This window comes from Populus alba, chromosome 16 (genome assembly GCF_005239225.2).
Source record: "Populus alba chromosome 16, ASM523922v2, whole genome shotgun sequence".
Classification (NCBI taxonomy): Eukaryota; Viridiplantae; Streptophyta; class Magnoliopsida; order Malpighiales; family Salicaceae; genus Populus; species Populus alba.
The window spans coordinates 2,646,036-2,659,968 of record NC_133299.1 but is presented as its reverse complement, the minus strand read 5'-3'; the positions used below and the strand labels follow the sequence as shown (position 1 = coordinate 2,659,968).

Genomic DNA, 13,933 nt, shown 5'->3' with positions numbered 1-13,933 from the left:
GAACCTTAGTACAAAATATTGATCTCCCATTTTAGTTATCTTCACATTGTCCAAAATCGAGAAGTATCTACCAGATGATACTCGGGACATGCTCGTTGCGAAACAGGGATGAGCTGTGAATTTAACAAGGGAAAGAAGATCGAAGACAGGAGCTAGGGTTCCTCTTTTCTCTACAAAACTTATGCACAATAACAACCAACATATTACGAAACCGCATACAACCTTGTACTAAAACTCATATAGCTCACAATATACACTGGCAAATTAATAACCCTCTCACAACCAACATCACGCTGATTCTCCTCAACAAAGCTACGAGATTTATCATGATTAGCGATCCAGGCGTGCACCATAATGTCATGTGAGAATGACCATATATGCAAGAATGGCATGCAAGGAGAAAACTCAAAGGGCTGGATTGGTAACAGGAAGTGTAAACACCATAATGTCATGAATGCTTTATCAACTTCCTTACTCTACTTCATCCATGGTATAAACAGGTAATTGCCATGACTTGGTATTCTTCTTTGGATCGTCGGTGAGGCTAACATCATTATCAACTTCCTTGAATGTTTTAATGAATGTTTTGGCACCCATCAGAATAAGCCTTTCAATCATAAATAATTGATAGTTGTTCTCAATCACAGGATCCAGGATTCTGCTGTAGTTAGATGAATATGCCAACTTGTATCTGCAAAAAACGAGCCACCAAAGTTCAACGTCAACTTCACCATCATATAAAAATTACAATGAAATTCTATTTAGCATTTGTTTTTTAAAGAAACAAAAGTCTCTTCCAATTGCTGAAATGGTGGCAGAGATTTTCTACAAGATCAAAGATATCTCTTAAAAGGCATGAAGAGAGAGGCGTCAATTACAGAGAAAAGTAAGTATCGACTACAAAAAAACTCACTGCAGCCATGCATCAGAACCATGTTCAACAATCAGATACAACCAACTTAATCAATGAGAAAATAGAAATGCCATACCAAGCATCCACACCAGTTGAGTTAATCATGCAAGATATTACTTCTGGATGATTTTTTTTCCATGATAAATTATCAAGTTGCAATTAAGTAGTACTTAGAGAAACACAAAAATTAACAAAAGGATACAGAATCGTCAATTTATTTCTCCGTGCATCAATGCTCATTTCTAATTTATTTCTTTTTGAGAGTTTTCAGAACTGTATGTATAATCTGTCATGGCCAAATAATTTGTGCTACTTCACAGCTAAGAATTAGAGACTATAACTTTCATTTTTTTAAGTTTGAGAAGGTTTACCTGACAGCGAGAGGTGAAAAGAATCCCGGCGTCTTCTCATTTGAAGCGATAAAAAGAATTCGTCCAGGTGGAACCCATTTTTCAATCCTGTGGAGTATAAACTCTGGACGTGTATCCCTGTCAAGATGAGGATGTAGGGTCCTATAAACACCAAACCTGTCCTTCCTGGTTTTTATTTTATCGCCTCGACGAACATGCATGGAATCATAATCACCAAGAAGTGCTATAACCTGTGCACATGAGATCAATTGCAGGTTAATCAAAACCTGTTTTAAAAGAAACACAAGCAGACAAATGGTGTAAAACAAGCATAGAGAAGTTAGCAATATCAATTATTACAGACCTTATCCGCAGCATCCCTTAAACTTTGTGATGCCATTGTAGGAAGAAAGGAATATGGCAACATTATAGCACTGCGGTTGTTTCGGTCCTTGCATTCCATGAACCTGAATGGCTATCATGATTAGGGCCTAGAAAGAAATATGCAAGATTCATGAATCTTGGAGACAAGTTATGTTATGACAAACAGCTACACTGAAAATAATAAGTGAAAACTTTTCTTTTTCTTTTTCCATAACCATAGCAGTCATGAATCTTTTCCTTCTCCTTTTTCAATTCCCCTCCAAATAGAGTAGTCCGCTTTCTATCCAACATTGGCTTATTAAAACGGTTCAAGTCACTAAACCACTTGAAGAAAAACCAATCTTTTCATCACAGCCAGGCATTTTAGTCTGTTTCAGAACTTAAGAAAAAATGTCAACAAATTTTGTGCTTCAAGAACTATATTCATATTAATTGTGAAATTTCAAAAGCAATGCAGGAGAACTATCATTATTTACTCTACTCTTAAACTATTATCCAAACAAAAATACCAATTTTTCTTCCCACAATCACCACTACCCAATTTTCAAACAGCTCCTTTTCTTTTGAGACATTCAAAGAGAAAAAAACATGAGAAAGCCAAAAGAATAGCTGCATTCAATACCATGAAAGAGGGCTTGCTGTTCGATTAATGAGCAAGAGGTTCGAGTAGTGACTATTCTCTTTGAGATCAACCCGACTTATTCCTTCCACATGGGCCACTCCTCTAGCTCCCAACCTCATACTCGTTGATAGTACCCGAAACCAATCTTTTGAGTTGTCTAAGATTACAGGTACAGTTTCTGATATGAGATCCATATCATACAAAGTGTCCATGGCACAAGAGCTTTCAGCCCACCTGCAAAATAGAAAGAAGCAAGTTCAGATCATATAACTTTTTAAAATGTATTCATTGATAAAAATGGAGGCAACCTGTTAATTCAATTAAATATTTCTTTTCATAAGAATTGAAAATCAAGCATACTAAAGAAAAAGGTTATTGCACCCCGTATAAGATGTTGGATTTAACACACTAGACGCAACAGTTTAGCTCTGGCAATAACAACAGTCCACGTAATAGAAGTTCAATAAACTTGCCTTTCCTCTGGATTCAACTTGTCAGACTGATGAAGGATCCCCTTCTTATTGTGTATTGGATTGATACACATCCTTGAAGGCATCACAAAAGTTCTGCAACAAGATAATACGGCAATATAAGAAACATGAAAAAACAGACAATATCAACTCTGCAGTATCTAACCATACTAACCTTTACAGCTAAAAAATCCACAAAAAATATAGTTTCAATAAATCATAATTATTGGCTCATTTAATCACCACACACATTGAATCAATCCTTGGCATTTCCTTCATATTTCATCCCCCCCCCCCCAAGAAAAAAAAAGGCACATTTCAACTAGTTCCTAAAAAATAAAATAATAATAATAAAAATTATTATTATTATAGCAACTCAAGCCCCTAAATCCCAAACAATCTAGGTGCATGATACAGTTTCTTAAGAAGAGTCTCACGTGATCCAAAATTTGCTTATTTCAGTTAACCCACCTTCAATGTCATTAACACCTAAAACCCCCATAACTAAGCAAGTAATATACCAAAATCAATTCAATAGAAACAGAGCATAAAACCTAATACCAACAAAAACCCACCAAAAATACACCAAATCCAGTGACATTTGAACACAAAAAAACATAAATTTATACACATAGCAAAAAGAAAAACACACCTATTCAAGAACATGGCTTCTTCAAGAGCACACCTAAGGCTAGACTCTTGATGACCCAAACCTTCACAAGACTCACAATGTTTACCAGGACAATCAATTCTGCTACCCCAATACAAGTACTTCTCATGAATTGTGTGCTGTCTATAGGGTTTGTTTCGTAAGTTCTTTATGGTTTTTGAAGATGAAAAAGAGAACCCATTTGTGGAAATTAGTGAAGAAAACAAGCACAATAATGCAATGGCTGAGATGCAAAGTATTAAAGTGAGAATTGGGGATCTGAGTTTTGTTAAGGGTTTTGGCTTTAGGGGTTTTTTAATTGTTGCCATTGAAAGATTGAAGTTGCAGGTAGAGGGAGAGGGGAGAGGGAGATTTAAGAGCTGAGTGTGAAGAGTGTTATTATTGGTTAACCTTAGATTTTTAGATTTTGCCAGGTCAGCATTAGTATTTTTACTGGGCCGTTAAATGGAGTGATTTTTTCTTAATATAATAATGATTAAATTCACCCGTATTCTTAAATATTTTTATTTAAAAATATATTAAAATAATATTATTTTTATTTTTTTAAAATTATTTTTAATATTAAATATCAAAATTATCTAATTTTTTTTTCAAAAATACTTTTAAAATATAAAAATAAATAGGAATTTAAATAAATTTGAGTTGATATTTTTTTAACACTTAGATTATGTTAGGGATGAGTTGGCTAAATCTAGATCAATCTATTAAATTATATCAAGTTTAATGATCATAGTTTTTTTACCGAGTCAAATAATTATTCAATTAAAATACTCAATTATTTTTTTAAGGTATTCTCATAACAATTCAAACTTTGATGAATATTAAATCTAATTTCTTTATGTTTTTAGATTTTATTAATTTGTATATTCATGTTACGCTACGAGGACTCAAACTATTTTAAACATAAAAAAAATTAGATCTTTTAAAAAAATTAGCATTGTTATTAAACTAAAAAAATATAATTACTTTGAATTTTTATTTTCAAAAAAAAATTATTTCAAAATATCTCTTATTTATCTTAGTTGACACAATGTTTTTAACTTGAGACATTGTTACGTGAAAAAATAATTTTGATTGTTAAAGTAAGTTTTTTTAAAAAAATCAAGATAGTATATTCATATTTTATGTAATTTAATTGAAATTTATAAAAAATATAAAATTATCTTTCAAATCTATTTAAACATTCTAATAATAAAAAAATGATTTCAATCAAATTTTTATAAATAATTTATTATTAATATTATTATTCTTAGATTAAATACATAATAATTTAAAAAATATAATAGTATTTAATAATCATTTCAAAATTAAAGGTTAAATAAATCTAATTTTTTTTTTAAATGTCAAAAAAATTCAAATAAAAAAAATTCAGACAAAAATAAAAATAAAAATAGTTGACAAAGAGCCAAGCCCAACACTTGCCCCGCACATGTATAGCAGGCCAGGTCCGCACTCTGGGTCTATTATATTTTTTTTTTTATTAAAGAAACAGCGTATTATTTATATATATATATATATATATATATATATATATATATATATATATATATAATAATAACAAATAAGCTAAGACTTGGATTTGATTAAATCTGTCATAAATTTTAAAATCAATTGAAAATTCACAAGCTCGGATCGTAAAAACAGATCGTAAAATCGTAAAATCATAAGGAATTTTAAAATACATTAAAAAAATTTATGCTTAAATAAAAATTTATGCTCTGAAAAAATCTAAAAAGCATTAGTTTTTAGCTTAAAAGCATTAGAGGAGGAAATAGCAAGGCGTTAAGACAGATGATTATCGATGATCATTTAAAAACACCATTGAAATAAATCAAAAAAGACAATTGAAGATTCTTTTAAATGTTGTAGGTTAATCTTCTTAATTTTTGATTTTTCGTTTTTGATGAAAAGACATAGGTTTTATTACCTTAATACTTCTAAAAGAGTTGGGTGATAACTCATCTTTTTGGTGATTTTTTAAAAATGTTTTTTAATAATTTTAAATTTACTCTTATAGATTATTATTTTTGAATTTTTATAAAATTATTATAGTCTCAAACAAATATCTTGATTTGAGGTTAATTTTATAAATATATATTTTTGTTATCATATAATATTAAGTAAAAAATAATTTTTTAAAAAATAAAATTCTTAAACCAGTAGAGTCTATTACCTAGATCATGAATTCAGTAAGTTAAGTTGTGAAATCCAGATAAATTCAATATATCAACTTCTCAGTATTAAAATAAAATTATCTTGAATTATTACTTTTAAGTTAAATAATGTTTTATAGTTATTCGAATTATTTTTAGATTTATCAAATTAACTAGATTATTGTAAGATAATCCCCATATAGTTAATTTTAAATTCAAATTGAAAAAAAAATTAAGTTAAAATTTTTTAAAATTAACTTGTTAGATCAATTATAATAATAATATCAAATAATTCATTCACAAATCCTTTTCTTATATTATTTTTTTATTATTAATTTAGCCCGAGCAGCGCCCGACTTTGTAAACTGTATTGACTTACAATATTAAAAAGAAAAAGACTAGTCCATGTTAGCTTTATAGTGTGAATTCGAAAAAAAAAAAAAAAAAACACATATTTGAACATCATGTCAATCTTTTAGAATTCAAACTACTTTACAAATTCACGGGTGAAATTATTATTTTTTAATTAAATATGATCCAACATTTTAATTCGTTTTACTAGAGAGCATTAATTTAACTTGATATTATCATTTTAATCGATTTAAAAAATAAATTAATTGACTAATAAAAATATATAAAAAAAAATTAAAAAAAAAAATAAATATTTTGCTAGCTCGGATTTAAAATTAAACTATATAAAAGTTGTTTTGATATAATCTAATTAACTTTATCTATCCAAAAAAAAAATATATATATATATATATATATATATATATATATAATTGAGAGGAAAAAATTAAAACAACATTTAAAAAAAAAAATTAAAAATTTAAACCAAGTTTTGATCAAATTACAAGTTGATTAGCTAGGTCATTCAGATTTAATCAAGTAAATTCTCATCTAGGTTTTTAAAAACTCGACCAAGTTAGTTAATCCATTAGGCAATGCAGGCATGCTAGTATTCAGATTGTCATGCCTGAAATGCAGATTCGACTAAATGCTGAAGTCTTCTTCCCTCTTGAAAATGGATCACAAGTTCTTCATGAACACATTTATTCATAGACAGCATCAAACGTTTTACGTGAATCATGGAGCGTTGGCTGTAATTCTTAAATGCAAAATTAACATTTTTTTTTGGTTACAAGAAAAAGGATTTGAACTCGAAACTTCATAGATACCAGTTGAATTAAGAACTCATTGAGTGGACGAAGATCATTATTACAAGGGCAGTTCAATGGTCATCATGAGGAGTGCCAACCCAACAGTGCACCATCATAAAAAGTAGAGATGGCGATACTGTTCCAGTGTCTAGATCATCATTGAGAGACAGGAAGTCAGGAAACACACCAGGAAAATGTGTGATTCTACAGTTCTTTAAGTCATTTCGAACCCCTCTTTTTGACGGAGTTGGTAGCGAAATGGCAACAGGAAGAATTATGGTTTTAGCTTGGAAAAGGAAATGCTGTGAAAACCATCTGAATCGATGTTCTGTGGTTTGATAACTTCATGCAGATCACATGGAGGATTTATTAGAAAACTTAGTGCGATGGGTACACAAGGATAGACCCAAAAACACAACTCACTTCAAGTTTAAAGCTGTCTGCTAACCCTAAATACACTTTTCTGATCTACCCTCATCTGTACAATCCTCTAATCCCAGTTCCACCAATCATAGAGAAAAAAAGAAAAAGAAAAAAGACTTATATAGGTCAAGAAAAAAAGGTGGAAAACATACTTAACAAGACATCATGCCTTGGCTTCATCCGCAGGGCATTCTGTATTGACTCAAGTTTCAGCTTACAGCACCCTTTATGAAGATCAAGAGAGCATGAGACTGTTTTGGGTGATCATGCCGTTGACATTGCAGTTCTTGGTGAACAAGGACAGTGGACAAAATAGTTCGTGTTGGTAGGATTCATTTCAAGCCTTCTGAAATGTTCGTGAAGAAACTCCATGGAGAAGCCTGACAAACCCCAGGAAGCTTAGTTTCCCATCTGAATGTCTTATCCAGTCCTGGAGAACCACATGAACTGGTACTGATGGGCTAAGGCCAAGTTCCTGAAAACAGAGAAACAAATAAATTTTAGTACTTTGATTCAATATGAAGAACAAAACATGTCTCTAAATAGAGCAGACTTGCTTCATCATCGAAGTTTCCCTTTCTTGGAGGAGGAAACTACTCAGTAAAATAGACCTGTAACTCCATTTTTCTATGTTCTAAGTGAAAAATTAGATGATTAGAAACTTCAAATTTGAGTCTTTGACACAGTAATCACCTTGTCTTGTAAATTGCAAGAGAATTTGATTAAGAAGGTCATACAGAAGTGAGAAATTAATTTGGACCAACCAGTCCAAAACAATTATCAAGGACTTTAGCAGTCAAAGAACATACCGAGGCAAGCTCCTCTATCATAATTGGTCTGTTGCCATCCTTCTCGAACAACTCATAGGCACGTCTAGCATGTTGCTCCCAACAATCCATTCCTTCCAGCTGATGCACACTTATGGCAACAGCAGAAAATTCTTCAAAATCCAATTTTCTGTATTGAAGAGAACTAATCTGAAGCACACAAGAGCAGACAATTAACTAGAACTCTATATCAATTCTTCTGATAAAGAAATTTGATAGAATAGTACAAACAAAAACAAAAAAAGCACATTAACAAATAAACAGAACATGTGTTAAGCATTACCATGTTAACATAATCAAGGACCCTGGAATCCTTCATAGCATCTGTAGAGTGCTTTATTACAGCCTGAAAATACCAACATCTTTCAGAATGACATGAGAAACACAAGCACGCATGAAAAAGAAAAAAAAAAGGTGGAAGAGAAAGAGCTCACTGTTTTGAAGTTCTGCATAGAAATGAAGCCATTTTTGCTTGGCCCCAGCAGTGTAAATTGTTCCCGCAGGTAAGCTAGCTGAGCAACTGTTAATGTCTTTGCCAGAGCCTGTCAAAAACAACAAGTTTGTGACTTTCACAGTAAGTATTAAGATTTTTATGAAGTACATTATACCAAAAAAATAAACTAGTTTTCGTCTCCTCCAGCTGGAATTGACTTCTGGCTTATGATGCAGACAAACTCTACATTATTGTACCCGTTGCCTTGTGCACCCATGTGCTGAGTGTCTAAAACCAGTACAACAACACCATGCATTGAATGATCCTATATATCCATTTTTTCTGGAAATGGCAGTACATTTTACAACAATCCTCAATAAATGCAGTCTTTTCTTTTCTTTTTTCTCTTTGTTTTTTAGGGAATAAGACAGCACATAAACTTCAGATGGTTGACTGGATCATAGACAATTTAACTTTGAACAAATAGCTTAGGACTCGACTAAAAAAGCTGGCCACTTCCCAAGTCAAATCAATATACATTTGAGTTGCAATTAAAAAGGGAGGATACAGGATCCTACTTACCCCCAAAGCAGATTTCCGAAGAGAAGATGAGCTTATATAAGCTTTTACAAGCTTGTATACTATCATATCCAATGGAATTTTTATGTCATGATGATTAGCCAGCCATGGGTGACCTAAACATAAAAATGACACCTTAGAATTAAATCGCTGACCACATATGTTGGGTGATCAAATAAGGACTACAACTTTAGGAACTTACTCAGAGCCTGGGAAGCGGTTAGTCTCTTCCGATAGTCCTTGTTCAACAGTCTCTTCACAAAATCTATTGCTTCAGGGGATAAAGAAGGCCAAGGAGCTTCATCAAAGCTTGGATCTGCTTTCAAAACAGCTCGAAAGATGCCAGATTCTGTCCGGGCCCAAAACGGTCGGCTTCCACATAGAAGAATATAAGCAATTACACCAATACTCCACATGTCTGCCTCAGTCCCATATGATCTGTGTAGAACTTCAGGAGCTACATAATATGCACTTCCCACGATGTCATTTAACCTCTCATCTGCAATAGTTTCAAATAGTCAAAACTCCCATCCACCATTGAATCCCCCTCCTCCCCCTTCCCAAAAAAAAAAAAAAAAAAAAAAGGAGAGAAGGTGAGGAGCTGTATCCAGCAATGCTGACCTAGCTTTACATAGTCAGAGAGTCCAAAATCAATGGCTTTCAATGGGGAATTCTCCTCCTTGGTGGTAAAGAGAAAATTCTGAAATAAATATGCAGAAAACAATTAGAAAAGAAAGAGGATATGCCAGAATGGAAGCACATATACCGTCTCGTTCAATCAATTGCACAGCTCTAATAATGAATCAATCCATTGATCAAGAACAGTAATTAAACAATCCATCAGTGAAGGAACGTAGAAAATATCCCTGATCAAGAAAAGTAACCATAAAAGAAAGCATAGCATGGGCAAAGTGGACACTTCTGACCTCCATTTAGTAGCATTAAATATGTTTAAAGGGAGTAAGATGTAAAAAGTAAGAACTCAAAACTCTAAGGGGAATGGCAATGTGCAATCTTATCTGTCAAAGCTCCATCTCAACCACACAGCAAAAAAAAAAAAAGGAAAGAACGAGAGAAAAGAAAATTAAGAGAGAAAGATCTGCAATAATTATTGAACTTCTTAATACATGAACAAAATGCAACATTCCACATTAAATGGAGGCTAACAAACTGCATCCAAACTATAAGAAATTCAAAAGTAACATGATCAGAAGTTATGATTATTTTTGTTAATCGCTTACCTCAGGCTTTAAGTCGCGATGAACAACACCTTGAAGATGGCAGTAGGCAACCACACTTAATATCTGAACCATAACAGTCTTTGCATCTTCTTCTGAGTATTTTCCACCCCTGCATAATATGAAGTGGATTTCAGCCAGTTAGAATGTCACACAACAAGCCAGGGATATACCATAAAGAAAACATTTGAGAGTACAGTACCTTGAGAGTATCCTATCCAATAATTCACCACCTTTGCACAACCTAAAGAACAAAAATATATGTAGATGGTAAGTTCCACATGTGCAACTTTTTTGTCTGAAGTCTATGCTATTATAAACGCCAAAACTTAACTAACCAATGGATTAACTTCTTATTTCAGTTCTTTTGCTGCTTGATAATTAGATGCAAATGTGTTACACTCGACAACCATGCAAATGTACCAAAAGACTCGTAGAGTTATATTTTCTATGTGTTTTGGTTAACATGAAGATTGTTTATTAGTCAACTCCATCAAGCTTTTCATTAAAAGCAAAATTGATCAAACATGGCAGAACAATTTATATAATTGGTCTACATTTTTTTGACATTGAATATCAAACGGCCAAAAGGCTTATGAAATTTGAATTGTAATCCTTCATGCTTGTAAAATTCACAAAGACATGGAGGGGTTAGTATCATTAGTTAGTTACTTGGCTTATCTGATTTTCCTTATCTTTAGTCATTTTCTTGACAGTCATTATCACAGTTTTGAGCCCTAAACATTAAATGTATAACCAGGGAAAAAGTAAAACAATCGAATGCATTTACAAAAAAAAAAAAAAAAACAAGTGCGGACAAAACTTACTCCATTACAACATAGACATTGTCATCATCTTCGTAGGCATCATAGAACTGCACTAGATTATTATGTCCCGTTAGAGCCCGTAATATTTTCACTTCACGTCTCACATCCTCTATAGCAATTGCAGTGGTCATCTGTAAAACATTGCCCAATATACATGAGAACAACAACTCATTGGTTTCTACAGTCAATGGTCAAAAGGACTATCATTCATGACATAAATATTGTATCCTCATACTAAGGCCTCAACCATCTAAGACAAATGCGACTGTCTTTGGTTTCCACAGTCAATTCCCAAACAGACAAATAGTACAAATAGTGATCCTTGTACCTTTGTCCAATAATTCAGAACAAAAATAGGATATGCTTTCACAAGTAGATTGATAGTAGCAACATGGAGAATATTACAGAATACATTTTTTGCGTTGGATTAAGCTATGATATAGTATCATTATCATGAAGGGGCAATAACTACCTAAACTTTATGGTCAATCAGACAAAAAAAGAGCATTGAATTCAATTATCACTAACTAAATTAGAGCCATAGTGACCCGCGACATGTTTATCTTGAGCCTGGATTGCCTAAACATTAAATGGAGCCTCCATTAATAAATGTTGATACACCAATTAACAATAAGAAAGGCAATGTTAAGCTACAAATGTCCTAACAAAAGAGAAGCACTGCGTATCTCAAGAAGGAACTCGAGCAAATCCATCATTCTTATCATACCCAAAGAACAATAATTGTAAACACGATAAGTAAAACCCTTTTATGCATAACACAGCACAGCTGAATGTAATCCTACACTCCTCCACTATCACAAAAGAAGGTAGACAGATCAGTTACAATGACAAATAGCAGCCTAAACCTCTATAGATGCTAAATAGCAGCCACAAAAGAAAGATGCGCCTATAAACATAAAAACAAATCACATCTATACATGAGTAGAACACATAACAATTAAAAAATCCGAAATTTAAAGCTAATCTAAGGAATTACTCTAACAAATAAAAGCTAGTCAAAATCAAAAGATCATAATCAATGAGAGGTTGAGAACTAAACCTTGGACTTCGGAATAACTTTGACTGCCACATCCTGGCCTTTCAAGCTCCCTTTCTTTGCCTTAGCAGAGCAAGTATACCCAAAATGTCCACGCCCCACTTCCTCACCAAGCTCATAGTGACTCACAAACTGCTTAGAAAACCCAAAATTCTTGTCCAAACCAATATCACTTTCACTTCCCTCAGGAATTGAAGCTTCGTTAGGCTTAACAGAGCCATGCCTTCTTGCAAGTAATGCACGTATATGCTTTGCAGGAGAAGGAGGTGGAAAAGGCCTCTTGAAAATCCTCAAAGGAGTGGAGCTTACACTTGATATAGCAGGTGAAGTCTTGAAGAGACTTGGTAATGGACTTGGGCTGTAAAAGGGAAAGTTTGAGGTCTTGCTAGTGTGTGAATTTGGTGGCTGTGTTGAGTCTGTTTCAATGGAGAGTGTGTTGTTTTTGGATTGATTTCTTTGGAGCTCAATGGGTTTTCCATGACAAAGTCCCATGGAAACAAAACCCAAAACAAAGAATTCAAGAAATCACTTAAAAATCAATAAGGTTTAAAACTTTGATCAAGAGACTCAAAGAAAAGTACAGAGATTTAGACCATTTGAAGAAAACAAAAAAAACAAAGAGAGTGAGTGACTAAATTCAAGGATTTGAGGCTAAAGAAAGAAATTTTCACAATGAATTATACAAGAAGGAGAATTAAAAAAAAAAAAGGTACAGATATCTAGACAATTTGAACAAAAAAAAAGAAGTCAGCAAGAAACTGAATTCAAGACTAAATTTTTACAATATGATCAAGAGAACCCAGAAATGATTGGCACTGTAAATTCCAAAGCACAAGAATTTGCCAGCTAATTTGGATTAAAAAGGTGGGAAATTTAAAATAGAAATTGAAAGGGTGGGAAAAAAAGAAAAGGAATTGGACTTTACTGATCAAAGAAACAAGTGCTTGGAAAGAAAGGAAGAGACAAATAAATAAGCAGCAAATTGTTGGAGAAGAAGGGAGAAGGGATCAGAGGACGAGAGAAACAAAAGAGAGAAAACTGCGAGGAAATTATATTCCAGGAGAGAAAGAACGGAGCGAGAGAGGGGGGCAAAAGCACAGGGAAAAGTGAAGAAAAGATGCTTAGCAGAGGCAGCAAGAAAAGGGAAAAAAGAGAGCGCAAGGCTTCTTTTCCTTGCTTTTTTGCAAAATCTCTTTGCTTCTTTGTTTTCAATTTTATTTTCAATTACATTTTTTCTTTTTTGTGTTTGTGTTAGCAATGGTTTTTGGCCTTTTTTGTGCAGGGAAATATCAGCTAATTTTGTGGATTGATGATTGTCTTCTTCTTCTTCTTCTTCTCTTGTTGTAAAATAATAATGGAAGTGGGGTTGGAGTTTGGATCCTTCCAGCCTGTCCTTATTGATCCCAAAATAACCAAAGATGGATGTGGTGGGTTTTTCTTGCATTGTTGATTATGTGTTTTAACATTTTTTTTTTCTTTTCTTTTTTCTTTCTTTACAGTTAAAGAAAACTGAGCTTCCATTGTCTTGTGTATTCCACCTTTGACCTGCTTTTGTTGGGCTATGAGAGCTTTTGTCTTTCTCTTTTGTTTCTCTTTCTTCTTCTTACTTTTCCTCCAAAACTATTCACGTACTTCCCACTAATTTGAAAATATGACAAAAATTAAAAAAACTGGGTACTTGGGTAGTCGGCCACTAACATAATTAAAACCTAACTCCGGATTGTAGCCCAAGTTATTAAATATTGAATTTTATTTTTTAAAAATTACCAAATTGAGTTTAATAAATTTTAAAATTATAAAAAATTTATATAGTCATTAATTTTAAAA

The 13,933-nt window shown here is 32.7% G+C and overlaps 2 protein-coding genes across 2 annotated transcripts; both read right to left on the bottom strand.

Moving 5' to 3' along the window:
- LOC118033276 (uncharacterized) lies at positions 1–3,770 on the bottom strand. The gene is made up of 6 exons (XM_035038207.2): positions 3,392–3,770; positions 2,743–2,835; positions 2,270–2,503; positions 1,628–1,730; positions 1,285–1,514; positions 1–691 (listed from the first exon to the last, which is right to left on the bottom strand). Exons 1-6 carry the CDS (start codon positions 3,715–3,717, stop codon positions 472–474), a joined length of 1,206 nt encoding a protein of 401 aa, XP_034894098.1. The 5' UTR covers positions 3,718–3,770; the 3' UTR covers positions 1–471.
- Positions 3,771–7,056: 3,286 nt separating this feature from the next.
- On the bottom strand, positions 7,057–13,523 carry LOC118033277 (CDPK-related kinase 7). The gene is made up of 11 exons (XM_035038208.2): positions 12,110–13,523; positions 11,050–11,180; positions 10,425–10,466; positions 10,226–10,334; positions 9,606–9,684; positions 9,187–9,483; positions 8,988–9,100; positions 8,407–8,514; positions 8,256–8,318; positions 7,955–8,122; positions 7,057–7,620 (listed from the first exon to the last, which is right to left on the bottom strand). Exons 1-11 carry the CDS (start codon positions 12,596–12,598, stop codon positions 7,483–7,485), a joined length of 1,737 nt encoding a protein of 578 aa, XP_034894099.1. The 5' UTR covers positions 12,599–13,523; the 3' UTR covers positions 7,057–7,482.
- Between the last annotated feature and the right edge of the window lie 410 nt (positions 13,524–13,933).

Bases quoted from the DNA above. Each gene is read 5' to 3' on its own strand.
- LOC118033276 (XM_035038207.2), bottom strand. From the start codon at position 3,717: ATGGCAACAATTAAAAAACCCCTAAAGCCAAAACCCTTAACAAAACTC. The intron at 2,504-2,742 runs GCAAGTTTATTG...TCTATTTTGCAG, and splicing joins AAGTTGAATCCAGAGGAAAG to GTGGGCTGAAAGCTCTTGTG. The intron at 1,731-2,269 runs GTATTGAATGCA...ATAGCCATTCAG, and splicing joins ACAGCAAGCCCTCTTTCATG to GTTCATGGAATGCAAGGACC.
- LOC118033277 (XM_035038208.2), bottom strand. From the start codon at position 12,598: ATGGGACTTTGTCATGGAAAACCCATTGAGCTCCAAAGAAATCAATCC. The intron at 9,484-9,605 runs GTCAGCATTGCT...AAACTATTGCAG, and splicing joins CTCTGACTATGTAAAGCTAG to ATGAGAGGTTAAATGACATC. The intron at 9,101-9,186 runs GTAAGTTCCTAA...TTTTATGTTTAG, and splicing joins AACCGCTTCCCAGGCTCTGA to GTCACCCATGGCTGGCTAAT.